At 33.4% G+C, this 21,124-nt stretch overlaps 1 protein-coding gene across 1 annotated transcript in view; it reads right to left on the reverse strand.

Annotated features, from left to right (window-relative positions):
• LOC118186524 (cell adhesion molecule Dscam1-like) overlaps positions 1-21,124 on the reverse strand; it is a 685,332-nt gene that overhangs the window by 527,087 nt on the left and 137,121 nt on the right. The window contains exon 2 of the mRNA XM_085815869.1: positions 18,548-18,874. Coding sequence (XP_085671995.1) covers positions 18,548-18,874 — 327 coding nt within the window. The remainder of the gene's footprint in view (positions 1-18,547; positions 18,875-21,124) is intronic.

Consider the following 21,124-nt stretch of genomic DNA (forward strand, 5'->3'; position numbering starts at 1 on the left):
TTTCTTTGTTCTGTTAGGAGATTTAGTTTCATAATTGTATGTTTTACTCAAAAAATATTTGCTCTTAGAGAATTAACTAGTCTGAATTAATACTAAAGAACGAGAAAAAAGGCGTAATTATATATTTGCATAGTGGCAAATACTAGTTTTCAGTACACAAATATCAGAATGGCTATAAACGAAATTATTTGTATCATATAATAAAAATAGCAGGAAATACATTATGCATAATATACATATATTATTAGATACATCATTTTTTCCGTTTCTAAACCTGCAAGAAATTTCTTCCTTCCTCACCGCGAGCCTTCGTAGTGTAGTTGGAAACACGTTCCACTAGCAATCGGAGGTTCCGAAGTTGGAATGCCAATAAAACACTACTTATTACTCGTATTTCCTTCTCTTCTGCAAAATTCTAACAGGTTCTACAGGTGGCATCCAAACTAAAATATGGTGGGCGATAATTCGCTGCTACCAGTGAATGTGTCCTCTCTTTTCAATCGCTCTGTAAATAAAAAAGAATGTAAGGAATTTTCTCTTCCTTAGCGTATGCCTTCGTGGTGTTACTGGAAGCACATTTCACTAGCATTCAGGAGGAGTATATTTCGAATTCCTTTTTATTTATTTATGCTTTTTATAAGCTACGGAGGAAACCTAATGACTGTACTACCTCTCAAGCTAACATTTTGGGAATCAAAACATTTTTTAAACCAGCATGATTTCCTCTTCTTTCTACAACGCTGTCCAGCATCACAATCTGTAAATATCATTTTTTACTATATGCAGTATGTATTCATTTAGTTTGTAACCTAAATTTCCAGCGTTCTTCCCATTCAGGGCGATTATGCTGGAATATTGGGCAAATAATATACAGTAATAAATGTAGTAGCAACTTCTTATTTTAAGATGATATAGTAAACAATTAAGCCACGTTTCAAAGGAGCCAAACGAATTTAGTATAAGATAGCCTAATGAACAGACGAATTGCTAAACTATATATACAGTGAAAATTCCCGAAATCATTTTAGTTTTCTTTATAAAATTTTTTGTGTTATTTAAAAATAAATATACAGTAGAAAACCTCAGATATACAGAGTGGCAAACATCCGAGACTTCAGTTTCCTGGTCGGAGTGTTCTTTTTTGAAGAACGTTTTTTGAACTTTTGAAGAAAGAAAAAAATTGTGACTGTTTTTAAGAAATTAAAAAAAAAATAGATGAATATTTGTTGATTAGGTTAAAAAAATAATTTATTTTAAATTACTAAACATATAACATGCACTTTTCTTCATCATCACGTCATCACATACAAGAGATTCCTCACTTTATAATGTTCAGCGTAAGCATAACCGAAATGCGCAACATAATAAGCCTTAATGAGAGAGAAATTACGTACGATATACAATTAACAGATCCGAGTCCGTACCGTACGCGAGAGTAGATCTTTGTTTACTTGGATCACTTCCTGGATATAACAAATGCTTCTTTTTAAAACAAACGTGAACAACATCCAGCTTAGATTAATTTCAGTTAAATAGAATTTTTTAAGAATTTTTGTTTCATGCTTAATTTTTTACAATAGTCTTTTATTTATTTAATCTTTTATGTGATTAAAAACGAAACAGTATTATTGGTTTAGTATTTCGTCTTTATTTGACTTGTGCGTTTAGGAAAAGAATATTTTGTCAGAGGTGTCCGCATTTTCGAAATAAATGCGCTTTTCCAGTCTGTTTAACTGCGTTAAAAGTATGCATAAAGTTAAAATGCATAATCGTTCTTGATATAAAACTTCAGGATAAAACACAATAAATAAAAATATAAAAGCTTCCAGATTTTACATTACGCCCAAACGGGCGTTTTTTTAACGTTTTGTGTGTTAGCTTTATTTATTAAATATCATGTTCTTCGCCCTTAAACCATAAAGTTCAGTTCAAGAGCAATGTCGCAAAATAATTTTAAAATGAGCATATCTTTAGAATTTCCGATACACTGTCACGCGCGCTGGAGATAAAAATGTGTTTTTCTCCGTAAAGTGTTGCCATTGCTCACTTTGATATCGTTGAGTTTGTTAATTAGAATCTCGTCAAAATTTTATAAAATATGAAATAGATATATAAAACAAATTCAAAATTCTTGCTTCCAGATGTCCATATTCGGGTGGAAACGTACGTTATTCAAAATTTGATGGCTCTAGGTAACGTTGTTTTATCACAATGCGAGAAATATATATACATTTATACAGATTCTTTAGTATTTAATTCCTTTAAATATAATACAGGGCTCTAATATTTGGTGGCAACAATCAGAAAAGAGAACCGAGATTTATGGAGAACCAATGCAAAATGCCAAAACGAAATTTATAGCCATTCTGGGCTAACTCCCTTTGGGCTAAAAGCAAAATTTATTTATTCTACGTTGCCTAGAGAGAACTCCATTATCTCGATCTTTAATTTATCCGAATAGCCTGGAATGTGAGTCAATCCGAATAACAGAAGCTCTATATACGTCATCGGATATAAGTAAAACGTAAATATTCTATCCAAATTCTAGGCAATACATATAATGCTCAAAAATTAGACATGGAAATATAAAATGGCGAATATTTCGCGTATTTCCTGGAATCCTATATAATGCCAAATGAAAAACCGGCAAAATATAAAAAATTGCTCTTCTAATGTTGTTAACGGTAATGTATGAGAAGCAGGCATTTTATAGGAGGTTAGAATGATTAGGCAATGTGTCTCTTGCATTTCTCAATAATAAATGTCTTACACTTTAGGTTGTATTTCATATATAATATACATATATCTATATCTACTTATCCATATAGATATATTAAACATACATACATTAATCTATATAGATATGGATATGTTATATTATCAGGTTAAGGAAACATACAAATAATTAAATAATTCCAACGCTTGAGCTGCATATATATATATATATATATATATATATACATATATGGAGCTCAATATGTAAATATCCACTATTTAAAGTCATTTATTTTTATGTTTCTTTAGTTACTTTTGCATTTTTTATTCCATTTTCTTCTTAATTTTTATTTCATTGTTATTATTATTTTTGAGTATTGTCCTGAATGGATTTTTTTTTATTTTTGAAATTAGTTGTCTTTCATCGCGTCGTGGAATTTTTTTTCACATTTTTGAAATAATTTAAGATATAAGTTCAGATGTTTTATAACACCGTTTAGAAAATTTATAATTTGGGAAAAGGATTTTATTCAGAAATGCGAAAAAGAAGAAACGCGATTCTAAATAATTCGTGATGATTTTATAGAAGGATTATAATTACGTTAGAAACGTGAGGATTTTCATGTGATATCAAAAATGATTTTAATTGTTTAAATATATTTTTCTTTAATTTTCTTATTAATTTTGATAAATTATAAATTTTAATTTTTGATCTCCACAATAGTACACCTTTACTACCTGAATTTTATTCTCATTTCCTAGGCGATAATCTTATCAGTTTTAGCAGGGTCAGCGAAAGATATAATTTTTCAGGATTTTTTTCCTCCTTGCGTTTTATTTACAAATTATATATACGTATGGCTTTCTTTTAATACTTTTCTTTAAATATATTTTTTTTCAATTGTCCTTGTAAAATGTCCAAGTGTGAGATACAACACCTTGGTCTAGTATATATATTAGTAGAAAAAAATCATACATTTCGTACATTGGCTCAAACACCATTCATTATATACATTACACAGGCATTCAGTAGAATGTTCGATTTTAATGCACTGTGAGTAACATAGCCTCTATATATAAGCAAATTCATATAGATACTAAGCACAGCTGCATTCTAACATGCTCAGCCATGGAAATGAAGATTAAAAAATAAGTTATAATATTCGAAAAACTCCGTTGAATGTTAATAAAATTTCCGCTCAATTTCCGTTATTATACAATAGGGTGGAGCAAAAAAATGAAAGTTTTATCATTTAAAACCACTACTCCTCAAAATCTGTGTATTAACGTTTCTATAACTCATTGAAAATTTTCCATCCATGAAAAGTTTCAAAATTTTTCTGCTTCATCTTCATTCTGTGCAACAGCCATGAAATCTTGAGATTTTGTAATGATACAAGAACACCACGAAATTTTCGAAAATTCCCGGATAAAATTAACTACCCCTCTAAAGTTGTGTACTGACTAATATATCACCTCACGAATGTTTTCATATGTTCTGTACTTTATCTTCATCCCTCGGAAAATACTTGAAATTTGCAATTTTTATATTAAATTTCCATATTATAGAAACATATTTCAGGATCTAGCACTGCAAACGTGCAACAGTAAGATAGCAATTGATTAGGCGAAATAATGTGAACATTCCTTGAAAAGTAACAAAACTGTAAATATTTCTGTTTATGCTCAAAGAAATTACTATTTACTTCAAAAATTAATCATAATATTTTTATTTTTAAGCTTAAATATACACGAATTAAATTGTATAATAAAAGTGAAGCTGGTTGGTAGGGATAAACCTGGTAATTTATCGATATATCGAATCAGTAAGCGCAGAGAGTACAGTCATTATAGGTGTCCTTGCGATAAGATAAGTTACAGTGTTACAGTTGAATTCGGATACAGAAGGAAAATTATGGAAAGTGCAAAGCATTATCGGTGAAGCTTACGAAGACGTTCTATCAAATTTGTATTTTGAAGAACATAAGTGTAAGATTTCAGTCCCAGTACAACTTTGTGTAAGAATAACTGCTTTGATAAGAAAAGAGCAGAATAAGAAACATAATCGTTTGAAATCGTACTGCAGTAGAAAGGCAACAGAGAAGTTTATTAAAGCTCAAGTTTTCGCAAAAGAAAGCAGTTATTCTATTTGACACTGTTGCGTGTAAATGCACTGACTATGAACATTGTAGCTAAGAGAAAGCACGGGAAGCTCTTGCGGCAGAGAGGACTTTCCTATATGACTAGAAAACTGTGCAAAGAATGAATGGTCATTGCTTCTGTTTATCTGCAAACTATTCAGTAGCTAAATAAAAAAGGGAAAGAAACAAAAAAGAAATTAGCTTTTAGGGAAGTACGAATTGCAAAATTTCAATAAAGCAAGCAAGGTAGACGCGTTCTATTTGATGACGAAGTCATAGAAGAGGATTTTGAAAATATCCAATCTCATGTTAGAAAAGAAAATGAACCATATGTCTCGGAGTTTGCGCAATCAACTTCAGCCGCATTCCAAAAAAGAATCAATCTTACAAAGTCTGCTACAGCATGTGAAAGATACGGCATTCCCGATAGGTGTACTGCCCCTTTTGTATCAGCATTAAATTTGAACTGCAGAGTACCGGTACTGAGAAAGCAACGGAAAATGAAGAAAACGTTATAAAATGCGTAGATTCACCGATCATCATAGACAGATATAATCTCGAAGGGAGAAAAGGAAACTGTGACAAAAACTGCAGAATTATGTAGTCGGAGAAGAAATCAGGTCTGTACAAGTATGGAAGAAAGGGCAAGACTCTGTTCATAGAAGATACGAAAGATAATAGTTACCATTGCAGATGTAAAGCGGAAAACATACAGGGTGATCTTTTTTAAAGTGACAGTGTTTGGAGCGCCCTGAGCCGAAATGGCACCAAACTTGGTATTTAGACTAATCTAGACATGGGACATCAAGGCATACAATCGTACAGTTAAATTATTAATGTTTATTTACTACATTAACTTCCCCGGTAGGGAATTAGATCACATTCAATGTGAGAAACGTTCTTAGAAATAACACCGTGCATTCTGTGCACAACGTTCTCCCAGCCGTATGTAACATATCACGAGGAATATTCCGCACTGTCTTTGTTATGTTGTCCTTTAGAATAGACAAATTTGTACTCCACCAACATAAACATCAGATTTCAAATAACCCCAGAGCCAAAATTCGTGAAGCGTGAGGTCAGGGGAACTAGGCGGCCATGCAGCTGGAAAACTGCGACTTATGATTCTATCATCAGTGAAGTTTTAGCTGTTATACCTTATTACTAATGTGTGGCGGAACACCATCCTGCATAAAGATTATCTGTTGGAGACCGTTTCTTTGCTGAAGTTGTGGAATAACAAACATTTGAAGCATTTCGTGGTACCTTTCTGCATTTATGGTGCACGTTTGGGGTCCTGTCGGAGTGATGGTCTCTAAAATGAATGGCCCAATTACGAATTCGGCAGTGAAACCACACCAAACAGTGACTTTTTGGGAATTTAATGGGATTTCATGCACGGTGTGGGGCTGCTCAGAAGCTCAAATTCGGCTATTTTGTGTGTTTACGGACCCATTGAGATAAACATGGCACTCATCTGCCCATACAATGGGCCATGGGAAAGCATCATCAATTTCTACCCTGGCAAGAAACGATAGAGCGAATGTCTCTCGCTTATCATAATCACTTGGTTTCAGTTCGTTCAAGCGGCTGATTTTGTAGGGGTAAAATCCAATAACGCGCCGCAAAACTCTCCATACCGTGAATAATTCATGTCCATTTGTCGAGTTACACCCCGGGCGCTTCTAGTACCAGTAATGGTCCCCTGCGATCCTTCGACAATTGCAGTTGCCACATTAGTTATTACATCTTCTGATACTGGTTTACGTCCTCTCCCAGTGCTAATGATCAGTGACCCCGTTTCCTCGAACTTCTTAATCATTTTCTTAAGACCATTCAGCGATAAAGGCCCCTTTCTTAATTTTTTTCTGGTTCCAAATTCCCGAAGAGCTGCGGGTGCATTACATTGACTCATGTAATACAGCTTCACCAGTAACGCACGTTCCAGTAACGTGAGAGAGGCATTTCCACTGGAGCTCATTTACTTCAGCTGAGATTATTTGTCGGAGCTGCTTTTATAGCACTGTCATCTTACAACATTTGCATTTATCTTTGATACCCGTGTTTTATGCTAATTCTCGTTACTGTAAGCTACAGGAGCGCCACAAAATAAACTTGCGGCGATTTTTGGAACTAAATTTTTTTTCACGGAATCCTTTTTCCCATGTCTTGATTGGTCTAAAACCAAGTTTGGTGTTACTTCGGCTATTAGATCGCGCTACAGGGTGCTCCAAACACTGTCACTTTAGAAAAGATCACCCTGTATATCCATGATGTTACAGCCAGACAGTGTGTACGTTTTCTCCATTAATTCAATCAGGATCCAGTATCAAGGAAGCTACATTGAATATTTTGATGTTGAAAACATTAATCTATTTCAACTTATACCGGTTGGATGCCGCAGTGAACCCAGGAAATTCAGGAGGTGCGATTTGTTTACTAGATAAAGAGTTTGGAAAATATCTGCAATGGGTGATATGTCTTCTACCATTAAGGCCTATGCTGAATCCTCTGGATGGACTGACAAGGGGTCCTCATGCATTTAATAAACCTATAGGAAAGAACTTATTCAACTCTGTGCACATTCCAATAGTTGATTTTTTAAATAATCACCCCCGAGCGTTAAGGATCTGGCCCTGAAATTTAAAAATTCCTAAAATTTTTCATGAATAAATGGTATTTTCGTGATAACAATTCCAAAACGACTCTCTCACGTTGTATTTCGATTCCTTTTCTTGCAATATACACGAAATCTGATACATTAGAAGCTAGAAGAAAGTTTTATGTTAATGAATAAGAAAGCCACCCTTCTATGCGGAATTTTATTTCCCTAACACTTTGAGGGTTAAGGAGAAGGGTTTGAGTTTTCATGGTCTGCCAGCCATAAAAAATAATCATGCCATAAATTTCAGTACAGATAAAAAATTCTCTACGAGATATATACCGATTTTTTCAGGTAAATACCCAATAAATCTGAGACGCAAAGTACTGGGAAACTTTGTAATGCAAGATGGCTCTCAATATGCCCAAATGAGATCATAGTTTCCATAAGCAGAACTGATCATCTGCCACACTAAAGGAGGAGCCTTCTTTTATTATGAGAGAATATACTCATGTGTGATTTTACATTAAATGTAAGCCAATCATCAAGGATGCTTCCATTGCACAATAGCGTATTTTATTGTCCTCTTGGTACGTCAATGTTAATCTGAAGGTCGTAGTATATAGTTCATTCAGGGAAATGGTTAAGCTGCATATTCGAGGAATCTGCTGGTAGCTATGCTCGCGGATTAAATAGTTAGGTGTGAGAAGAATTATTTCTGCGTTGTCGCTGTCAAAGGAGCCACTACTGCCGGTAACCTGATTTAAATTCAGGAATCAGCTTTATTTCACAACACTACATTCACCTCATCAACTGGTAGGTTGTAAAGTTACAGAGCCCCCTCTTACATACCATCTATCGAGATCAAATTTGAAGCAGTAAATCAAGAAAAGCCCCCCACGCCTTCCATATACTTTCCACTTCCCGTACTGTATACAGGCTGTTGTAAGATACGTTAAAATTATTACGGAGGTTTCTGGACAAATATGCGGGGCTAGAATCCGAAATGGAGTTATCAGAGCAAACAGTGTGGATACGTCAGGTATTCCCACTTTTGAAACTAAGTCCAAATTCAGGACTGTGTTGTAAAGCCTAAGGATATAGTGATCAAAGTTAGGGTAGATGGGATGGGCAAGCGTGTGAAACTCTGTATGCAACCATCACCTCATAGTTAAATTTTGGGTAGTTCACTAAACCCACTATGAGTTGCAAATTTATAACCTAAATCCTACAAAAATGGAGCTCATTTATTAAAAAAATGTTATATTTACTGAAAATTATCTCTTATACCGTATCATTAAAACCTTCCAAGGGTCTTCCGGCGAGTTGAGATGAAGCAGAAAAATTGGGAAAAAATTCCCGTGTGATACCTACCTACCTTTTGAGGATTAGCGCATTTTCTTCCGACAACTTTTCAAATATTTTGTGGAATTTTGCTAACGTACAACTGCTTGAGTGTATAAAAGTTTGTACGACGCGTGTAAACAAAGTAATGAAACTTGAAGAGCAGCGTTCGCCCTGGCAAGACTGTCAACTTACCATTTAATGAGAAGGGTTAAGAAACATTCTATGCGTAACTAGTGCGATTTTGACAGAAATTTGTTTTGCAAACTGTTTTTTCCGATACATTCTGAAAATGATTGGCATAAATTTCGTACAACGATGTATTATCATATTTTGCTTAAATATGTAATTTTTTTCCTGATGTCGAAAATTTTTTCCGAACTCAGAAGAGACTGGAGAGCAACTAGTTCCTCATGATGAATGCTTCCAGTTTCTCAAAATATGATTACAAAGTGAAAAGCCTTACTAGGTTCACGAACATTTGGGAAAGTCTCTACAAATATTCCATGCGAATGCGCTGTGAAAGAATGCTCGATCATAAAAAATCCTTCTGCTTAGATAACCCTCATCTGCAGCTTGCAGAAATCAAGCGATTTTTAACGCTAACGGAATAAACAACAACTCAAATTTTAAATAGTGAATTAATTTAACAGTATAGGTGTATAGGAGCAGCATTTATTGGAACAATTTGCCAATAATACTAATTTTGAAATTATCCAATTTGTGAAAGTTTTATATAAGTTTCATTGTATTCCCCTTATATAGTAGAATGCTACAAATTACATAATTTATTAATTTATATAATATGATATAATTCTGCTTTCAAATCATTGATATCACTACTTTATCGACATTAATAACTGAGCCTAGTTAATGATAATAACTTAAGAAAACCTCATAAGTGATATTACTGATAGTGGCGAATATAAAAGTGACGGACACATATTTCCTGAGCTTTTTGTGGATCCTTGTATTAAGGGAAAAGATATATTACTCTTCTTAAGCAATTGATTAAAAATATTGGTTATTATCTTGTAGAGAAATAGGTTATTTCGAAGCAGAAAAGATGAAAAATGAGCAAAGCCTTCGCCGGGAACCAGGGACCTCTGGAATCCGCGCCCAACGTGCAGACCACCACACCACGAAGGTATGCTAGGAAGACGGGAGAAATATGGTCTTCGAAAATTCAACTTACATCCTTCTTTTATTTATCCATATTAAAAAAAAACTGGAAATTTTAATAGTACAGTTCAGTTTCCAAAGAATATTAATTTTATTTATAATTGATATATTAATTGAGTTATTTCATTGAAGTTTAAAATGCTAAATTAAATAAAATTACTAGTTACAATACAATAATTGAAATGCCCACAGTTTAATTAGTCAATTTTAAATAGCTCAACATTTTATAGCTATCCCAACGAATTCATACACTGAATGTGATCTGTTTTGGGGTGAAGGTAAGTGCTACTTAAATAAGAGTTTCTTATATGACTAGAAACCCATAGAGAGAGCTGCATTCAATTTATTAGCCTCATAACGTAGACAGCCTGATCGAGCCGCTTACATTTTATTTTTACAGCCTTTTTCCTTCTCCGGATGATAGAAAAGAAGAAAAAAAAAGGATCTCCGAAAACTTTTTAGGAACTTTTCTCGATCATTACGGCGGATCATCTTCAAGAAGAAGAGGAGGTAGAAAAAAGAACCAGAATACTCTTCCTTTCCACGGTGGATGACATAATTTATTTATCACCTTCACCTGCGGAAGCAACATCCACGGGTAATCTCGGTAATGCACGTTCTCTCTTCACTCCGACTCCTCATTTGGGATAGAACGATAGATACGGCAGTCAAGAGAGAGAGAAAAAGGCAGAGCGTAAGAAATGTTGCTCTTCATCATTTAACGTGCCACCACAGGGTCAATTTTCTCGGCATCGTCGATTTATTTTTAGTCCGTACTGAGGTCAAAATTAAGCCTCTGCAAAGTCTTTTCAAGCACGTAGATGTTATATGCTTCGGGATATAACTCTTCATTTCAGCAATTCGAAAGATAATGGCAGAAAAAATGAAATATTTCTTCTTTTTAAATAAAAAGCGGTCGTAAAAAGATGAAATATAATTCAAGTTTCTAAGTTTTATTGGGCGCTTACGCTTTGTATGAGAGTGAATTCATGTTTCCACTTTTAGAAATATATTATTTCCTATGAATTATTTCAAAAAGACTTAAAATTCACGAGAATCGGTAGAAACATATATTGATTTTAAAAATTCTACATTTTTATGCTAAGAGTTTTGCCAAAAATAAGAAATATATATTTCTTTTTGTTTCCCAAAAATCTTGCTCCAGAAAGGTGGATTAGATCTTATTTATAAGAGATATCTCATCTGATCATGAACAATTAATATTTATCTGTTTAATATTGCCGTGACATATGCCTGATTGAACGATAACTGTGCCAAACTGCTCAGAAGCATTAATAAACACGAATTTACCGTTGGTTTGGAACCAAAGCTTAAATTTAAAATAATAAAAATCTCCTTAGTATATAGCATGTCTCTATGGAATAAATTCTAAGCCATTGATTGAAAAAAAAAACCCACAAATAATTGAAAAAGAAAACGTAAATTTATTTTCCATAGATGATGCAAAATTTATATTTGCAGTAAAGTAGAAAACTATTTAGGTGGATTGGCGTATTTAATTATGTCAAAGCCCACTAGGGCTATCTGCCTAAGGGCAGGGATGCCTTCGTAGAGGACTTTCTAAAGGAAACTGGCTCGTATACACATTACACATGGGGGAAAGCCACGAAAACACCCTGCAGCCAGCCCGTTCGCGAGATTCGAACCTCGGACCGAACTGCAAGTGTTCAGCGACTTTACCGCTCGGCCGCTGGTGGGCAGAAAACTTTTTAGAATAACATCATTATTAATATTCCCGTTAATAAACCAAGTGGTTTGAAACCTAAAATCCTTCAACTTATTAAAATTCTGTTTTAGTTGAAATGTTGTAACTGCAGTGAATAAAGAATGATATTGAAACGAATTAGGGTTATCAAATCTATATCTAATGGAATAAAGCGATGAACTTTTTTCAAATCTTAATAATTTAATTCTAAATAAAATAACTGCCTTCTTATTACATAAGCTATTGTATTCAATTTCCTTTTGCCAGATGGTATAGTTCAGACCTTAAACGGAAAGACATTTTTACCTAAACATAGGACACTAATTCCATATTAACACTATCAAGACATCAGGGTTGTTCAACTAGAAATGTTCATTTACACTGGAACACCTTCCTATATGTTACGCCGATGGTATCACCACTCCCTTTGTAGTCTGTCGGAAAAGGAAACAGAGATAATGGAGGAGTAGCTTAGGCCTTCCTCAAACCAGGAAAGCGTCAACTTACAAAGCTAACGAGAATGGTTACCTTATCGAAACTCTCCGCCAGGCCGACATTTATCTGATAAATCCGTTGATGTGGCTTGCTCTGATCTCATAATCTCCAGTGACGCAGGTGCGATATTTGTATCAGAAGGATGTTCTCGTGAAGTGACTGACGCTAATCTTTTAGGCCACATTAATGTATTAGATTCCAGGACTTTAGTCCTCGTACCGAGGTAATTCATTGAGGAAATGCCGGAACTGAAATTAAATTCATAATCTCACTCTACTGCGGGTAATATGTACATATTTATTTATTAAAGTATTTAAACTTTTGATCGGTATTACTCTTAAAAATTATAACCGAAATTTAGTTTGAATATACATATGCAGATTTATGCAGAGTGTCTCTTCCTTATTAAAAAGGAAGAATTACTAACAGTATCCGCCAAAACTGAAGATGCTTGGATAAATATGACTTCAATATGTTGATATCAAAAACTGGTGGTGATTTCGTATTGGTTTAAAAGAACATGAAACATATTTATGATGAAAAGATGACAAAATTTTGTAATTAAATGCGGAAGTTTATTAATGGTTTGCATGCAGGTAATTCCTTCGAATATTTAATACTAAATAAAATTAACATTTTCAGCGTATCAAATATAAACGAACATTTATTCTATAACTGAAAGACATAACAGTAATAGTCTAGACACCGGTAGAAATGTTTTTCCTTAGATTACACGAATAATGAAAATAAAATACTATATATTACATCCAGCTGAGTAATATAATAATATAACACACGATATTTTTAAATAATCAGTATTAACATTTCTATACGTTGCTCAAAAGTTTTTATCTGTAAATACATTTCGATTTTACACTGGTAAGTTGTGCGCTGCTGTAGTTTGAAAAATAAGATAGACTTAAATTACACTGGAGTAAAAAATGAACAAAAATTAATAAAAGCTACCATAAATATCATTGTTTTTCAAATAGAAATATTTATGTTTTTCTATCTTGCGAAATGCAAACATAAATGTTATGCAATTTCCAAACAGAAACTTTGTTTTTGAGCTAAAGAACAAAACATATTAAATGACTGTGCATGAAAATTTGTACGGAATCAAAACGAATATTTAACGAAATTGCGCTTTTTCACCTGGTAAGAACACTAAACTTAAGAATATTCGTAGTATTTACGCCTGTTTTAAAAGAAATTTATAAATAAATCAAGGGCATTTTCTTAGCTCCTGAAGAATTTAAGAGAACTGTGGCCCTGCAATAATTCATGCTTAAGCGTTGAAGCCATAATCAGTCGGACTTTAGCTTCTGAGGCATTCTAACAGAAGACAGAGATCAGGCAATTCTTCAAATTTAAGCATTTAGATTATATCCAGTTGGACTTATATATGGGGAAGTCCCAATTGTTTCCTGCATTTTATACGTTCTAAATATTATCAGAGGGGTATCTCTCTATAATGTGGTCTTTTCAAATCTGTTAAAAGGCAGTCATAGCCGAAAACTCATCTATAAAGGTACATTTATGGATACATAAATTCGTATTTATATGTCTGTGCGTTTCATAATCTTTTGTTTCGGAAATGAAAGCGAGTCTGTGGACATTTAAAAATACTTAGTACTCAAATCTTTCGAATTCACGTTTAAAACTATGCCTTTCTGGAGTATTACAAATATTCTTTTTATTTAGATGTCTCGATATTAAGATGTATTTAAAAGTGTTCTTCAAACTAAATTTATATTCATCCCAGAGAAAAAAATCGAGAAAGTTCCATAAGCCTACACTTACAGCATCTTCAAACATTCAATCCTTTTAGTTGAAAATAGTATACCGATCCTTACAGAACAAATGAATACTGACCAATACTTTTACTGATCAAAGAAGACTCACCTACGTTGCCTGATTTCTTCGAATTCAATAAAATTTTCTAATTAACCAAACCTAACATAAGGCTGAAAATGTGTCTAACTTTATTTTTGATTTTGGCATGCGTATTTCTGCCGGAAGCATGATAAATTTTTTTAGCTTCATTCCTTTCGTTTTTTCGAATTTAATTTTTCCATAATCACCAAAATTTTAAGTAGCTTTCTTCCAAAATTTTTAATAAAGAATGAATCATGTGAACTTGAACTGCTACAAAACAAAGAGCTAAAATTGCTCAATACATTTCTCTTGAAAAGCAACCTTTCAGGCAAAACGCTAAATAAGTATCATTTGGATTATTTCAACTGAAATTTATTTTATTCTTTAAGAAGATTTTGCGTAATTATATTTCTTTTGTTTTGCACCACCTGAGATAAAAGTTAAACACTCTAATTAAATGAAAGCTCAAGTGACCATTAAATAAAAATGCGAGATAAACACTTCGGAAAAGTAATTTGTTGAGAGAATTTGAAAAACTAAATAGGGGCTCAGATTTCTCAAAAATCTCTGTTCGTATCTTGAATCTTAAATAGGCAAGAACACAATAATTTGAAGAAAATATTTAAGTTGCTTAAATATTTGTTAAATTTATAAGCCGCGTAAACTCTATACATTATTCTGGTTACCTCTTAAAATAACGTATATAAAGTAAAATCATTTTGCGATTTTTCAATCCAAGTGTATCGCAAAAGCTTACAGCTTTAGGTAAAGCTCACGCGTGCTCGTAAATAAGATATGTTTCTAATTATTGTCTGTTATTATGCATACAAGATTTTGTTTTGAAATTAAATAGTTTAATACGTGGCAATAAGTAAACATTTTAATACTCTTCGATAATATTAAAATTAGAAATTTAAATGGTGTGTTATAAATAAACACAATATTTAAGTAGAAATAGAGTCATAAATTAATAATTGTTTGAAATTAATTTTATCAGTTATGGAGTTAAAACTTATACAAATATTAGAAACGTTTGGATAAGTAATGAAACGTTAAATGTTCAAACAATACATTGACGGAAAAGATTTCCAAAATAGTTTAGTAATTCGTGTATAGAATCTAGAGAGTTTAATGCATTGATTACAAATCACGGGACCACTCCGAGCGGGATCAGTTTTAAGTATTAGATATTTACTTCTTTCAAAAAATGTCGATATGCGTCAAATAAAATGCGATAAACAGTTACAAATTAGGACAATTATATTGTCCAATACTAATAGTTTAGTAAGTAAAATTCGACTTCATTTCATCTGGCACATTATTTCAAATCATCAATTCTTAGAGTTAAGAGAAACTGTAGCATTTGTGGATTACATTGTAAGAATTGTTAGGAAGAATTTTGTTTTTTAAGGAGCAGGGGTAGAAGTGCATGGAACATCAGTATTTCACCATTGGTTGTAAAGATATGGCCCCACCGCACTAACTTAGCCATTTCGTCCCAATTTTGATACAGAGTATTCCAGGGGACAGACTCGATGCTCTCACACGCGTCTTCCCCCCACCAGATTACTTGACAGAACTTCCTGATTGCCAGAATGTGAAATTACGCCACAAAGTACAGGCACGAGCACAAGATACATAAAAACAACCACGCTTTCTTAAGATTCGAAGCCGGGCCCAAAGACATAGCAGTAAGCATAGTTGAATATTTTACATGCCTGAGCAGTAATTTTACCTGTCTAGCAGTAACCCTTTGCACTGGAGAGGTGACTCTCACTCACCATGTGATTTGATGGCGCAACTCGAGAGATGACATGAAATATTATACACAGAAAAACTGCAGAGACTAATGTTTAAGAAATTATGTTTATAAAGGTGTAAAGATATATAAAATGTTAAAAATCTAAAACTTTTATTCATAATTTGTGTATGTAATGATTTTAAGTTACTGGTAAAGAATGCGTTAAAATGGCTGCGAAACGTCTCGAATTGCCGGAGCGCAGCGCAAAAAGGGCCCCGAGTGTAAAGGGTTAAGAGGGATAGGAAAAACTGGGCGAGCGCCAGAGTTTTGCTTAGGTAATTGCTCCATCGCACCACTGTATTAGGTCAGCATCCATCAAGGGGCACACAGCATCCTGCTCGGAAACGGTCCGGCAAAGAATCCACCACAACAGTGTGCAATGTTCTCAGCTTTCTCCTACTAGACGCTCCCTCCATGTTTCCTGTCTCGGTCATGCATTCTACCTTACTTTATATATATTTCTATCAATTTCATTTTCAAATACCAATGTGTATTTTGATATTATTTTCTGTGTATTAATCTTTCGCGATTCATGGGTACATTTTTCTATCCGTTTCATACAGGATCTTATTGGATTGCATGTATAAATATTTCATTTTATTAGTTTTGGCACATTTTTGTTCTGTCATATTCCATGAGTTGAAACATAATTTTTTAGATTTATTATTTATCGATTATTTCTGTTTCGTTTGATTTTATTATTTCTATCATACGCAGTGATTCATTATGTGCCTCTTCTTCATCAAGAGTATCTGCTTTTGTATTACATAATTTACCAGCAAGGGCTTTTAACCATTTAATAATTATTTTAATGTCGGTGTTTTCCATTGCTAAATCGTGAATCTCTTGTGCAACTGGAGATTTATTTCTGTAATCTATAATTGCCTGAATCGTTACTTGACTGTCCAAAAAAGTGGAAATTAAATTGACTTTCCGATATGTAACCCAAATAATTGATCGTTTTACAGCTGTCAGCTTGTCTTGGAATACGCTGTCATATTCACACAGATGGCCTTTACAGACCTCTCCTTGAAGCTCTGAAATTAAAATACTTTGAGCACGCCTGACCTTCTTGTTAATTTTCAACCATGTATAAGCCAATGTGTGTTCTATTACAGTGTTATTTTCTGTTTTGGTTTTTGAATCTGATGCTGGGTGCCGCATATACAGGTTCTTTGGAAATTTATAATGTCTTGGTCATTAATGTATAACGTTGTTTTTAAGTGTAGAATATTTCCTCAGTCAGCTTTCTCTTGTGCTCGAATGTGCAATGGGTGTAAATTTTTATTAGTACACATAAAGCGGCAAGTAATGTTGTATGAAACCCTTTTGCTACTGGTGGAGGGGAATGGTCGATGGATTGAAGCTAGCGTTCTTCTCCTGCGTGCGTTTATTGGGTGTCCACAAATAACTGCTCCTTATAGCACCGCTTTTTCGATTTCTGAACGAAAGTAAATATTTTATTTTTGATTAAGACCCACGTGGATTTGCGCTTGGATCCCCTTATAGCAATTGGGAGCGGATAAGGTAGTTAATAGCTGCACGTCGTAAATTGCTTCTCAAATTTAGGTATCACGGATCCGATCTAAATGTTATAGTTTTAAAATTAGGATTATGTCTTAAATCGTTTCGAAATTTATCAATTAGAGAAAATCTCTTTATATTATAATTATATAATGAAAAGCAATTGGTTTAGTTTGTGTTTTTATTTTGATATTGTAAAAACCACGAAGAAAAGACAGCAGATCTTTGTTTGATTTTTGAATTCGGATTTACCTTTTTTGTATTATCATTTAAAAAGTTGTAAAGGATAACAAATCTCCAGCCAATCAGTTTATGCTTAGTGTTGGCGCCTGATCGTCTGCTATGCGAAACCTCTCGCCTCTAACTTAGTTGTATAGCAACGAATCTTGTAATGTGCATGCGTCAATATCGTTTGTTTTTGTAATTCTTTTTATTAGCTTGTTCGATGAGAAATTTGTTGCTTGGATTTTTGAATGGCTGCTAATTGTAGCATCTTAGCTATAAGGTTAAAAGATACATTTAAGAGAGTTTACACCAGAGAAATAAAAAACAATTATCCTTCATCGAGTTTTAATTGTCCTTATGAACATATGAATATACTAATGGAAAAATTTTTTATGCGTGTAGCGTACATCTCTCAAGCGCTTTTAGAAAATTCAAGATTTAAGTGCAGAATGCCAATTTGAAGCAACCCGTTACTCTCCAAAATTTTACGGTTTCAAGTAGCGCATTAGTATCTCTGTAATCTTCTGGTTTTTGGTTTATCTGACTAGTTTTTCACAATTTTTTCAAAGAGCTTCTGTGCCCCCCATTAGATTCAACCTCATTAAATGTAACTTGAAGTTTAGGATCATTCATTAGTTTTCAAATCTGAGTACGAACAAAAGATATCCGTTTTAATCTTTGTTTTCACTAATTTAGACGACGCACATGCAGAAGGCGGACAAAGGAGTCTTAAGCAACAGTTTTATTCTGAGATTTCATTTTTAACTTTTTACTCAATATTTCAATACGTTAATCTTTATCCCTACTATCGGATTCATCCAAATATGTCTGAGTTAAGTTCGGTTAAATAATTCTTTTACTTTATTACATATGCAAAAATCGATAAAATCTCACATTTAGAAGTGAACACTCACCTCCACGAACTTTAGCTTCTCGGCTAAGTGTTGTACCAACACTATTAGTTGCTGCACATCGGTACACGGCATCATGAACATCCTGTCGATATTCTTCTGGTTTGAAAGGCAGGAACACTAGTGATCCATCAATGCGGACGTGTCTCAAACCTGAGACATCCGAAACAGCCACACCTCCACCTGTGAGCCATGTGACAGTAGGTGGAGGATTCCCATGAGCACTGCATGTTAGGATTGTTCCAGTTCCATTGGAAAAATCCACTCTGCTTCGAGGCGGCTCTTGGACGAAGCGTGGTCCCTGTTGTCTATCAGAAAGGGAAACTGTAGCTGAAACGTAAAAGAATAAACTGTGAATTTTTTCATTCAGACAAATATTAATAAATTCAACTTACAGAGTTCATAATATCGTTCATAACATTATTGAAAATCTTCCTCTGTATTTTGTAAGGTTTATCTTAATTAAAAAAAATATTTCTTGCCTTAAAACTCTTTCCTGCACTTCTACAGTCTCGTCTGTTCCACCAGAAATGCAAATGAAGTGAGTTTTAAATAGGTAAGTGTTCTCAAGTTTTAGAGAGAGAACTGGCAACGGCATGCAGACATGGTGAAATTCCTCTGTTACGTTCTGCTAATGCTACCAACTGGTGTGTTAGTTCCTAAATGAAAATTAAATTAACAGCTGTGGATAATGAAGCCGACTGCTTTAATCTTTAGCGTGTAAATATTTTGAAATATTTTTTGCCTGTCTAACTTGCAAGAAGTTAATATTGTTAATTAATTCCGTGACTTAAGTACTATAAAACACATATACCTAAGCACTGCTTTTGTTCTTTAAGGAGATTTTTTGTAAAAGTAGCTTTTTTAAATGTATGAATCCTTCTTGCTAAACTGCTGAGCATGCCAGAAGAGAAAACATGTTTAATAAATCTAGCGTGAGTAACTTTAGATTTTTTTTCGTATTTAATTTGCTTCCATTAACGCTGAGATGTGCATGCGTAATTTTTCATGAAGTTATCCTGCTTGTTTATTTCACAGCTTTAATTAACAGAGAAAGCGTTGACTTTAAATTTTAGTTTGAAGACAAAACATTACACTACGAAATTGCTAGTTATAGTTAAGATGCATTCTGCTGTCACTGTTTCCTTGTACATTACACTAATGCTCCGTATCCGTAGATCATATGTTGCAAGATCTACTCTGGATATGGAAGACAGAAGATAGCAGCGAACATTAGATAAAACCGGATGTTTTTTGGCATAGTTAAGGTTATGTTTGAAATGATGAATCATCTAAGTAAGATATTAGCATTATATTTAAGATAATGGAAAAGTATCATGCACACATAAATACATTATGTATTATACAGGGCAGAGGAAAATTTATTCTAAGATAGACTATTTCACGTAACTATGAAAAAAACTGGAGTTTGACATTATATATCTAAAATAATTAATCTGTAAAAGGCGAGTGAAAAATGAAAAAAATGCTGCTCTTCTACTGTTCTCTACCATCTTCTTTGAAACCAGTATTTTACGTAAAATGCTGTTTCCAAAGAAGGTGGCATAAATAAAGTTCATTCTTTATACACGTACTGATGGACTAAGAGCTAAGTTTTTTTACCACTGCTTCATTACTCTTACATTTTGGGCCTTTATTTTGATAGATAAGAACAACAAGAAAAGGAAAGCTGCAACAACGTATTACTAATAGTAACAGAATGAATGCTAGTAGGAAGAAGAAATGCAAATTAAAGATTATACGTGTGGCTATGGAAAATATGTGAACTAATTTCTCGCAACTGAAATTTTGGATTTCCTACTAAACAAAATATATGTAAGTCTCTAATAATCAGACTGGATCGTATGTAAAATAACAAACATAGATCGTTATTCCAACGTATGTAAAGTAATAAACAGAGAGCGTTATAACAACGTTTAATTGACGAATATCAAATACGAACTGATACATACACATAATTATGACATCACAGTTTCTTTTTACAAACAAACACTACTGCCATCTACTGGCGATATAGGGATACATAGTCATAAACGTAACACCTACCAAATCTGTTTATCAAATACAATTGTATCTGACACACTACTGTTTTTTAGCACATAAAAATGGACGAAAATTACAAGTTTATGCATGCACACTAAATTAAATTAAACGCAACTCATTCTAAGTGTGTTACTTCAAATTTAAACAATCGTACAACACAAATTTTAATTACTTTAAGTTCATTTAACGATTGTGTATTAAAATATTATTATCCTTTAAAATTAAAATTAATATTTATCTTGAATATTGATCACTTGAAAAATACTCCTCTCTGCATGTGCTATGACACACATTATCTAGAAGTTTCTAAAACAACAATGCATGCAAAAAGAAATTAATTTTCATCATGAACTAAAAGAAAAATTTTGAAGCATTCATTAAATGAAGAAAATTGATATTCTCTGCATATATTTTAAAAGTCAGAGTCATATAAATTCCAGTCGTGGTCCTTTAATATGAAACTTTCGTTTTATTCATTTTAAGATCAATATCAACCAAGTCATTCCAAGAACTTCC

Source organism: Stegodyphus dumicola, chromosome 4, assembly GCF_044657685.1.
Source record: "Stegodyphus dumicola isolate Sdum_Otavi_A_Nest chromosome 4, ASM4465768v1".
Lineage (NCBI taxonomy): Eukaryota > Metazoa > Arthropoda > Arachnida > Araneae > Eresidae > Stegodyphus > Stegodyphus dumicola.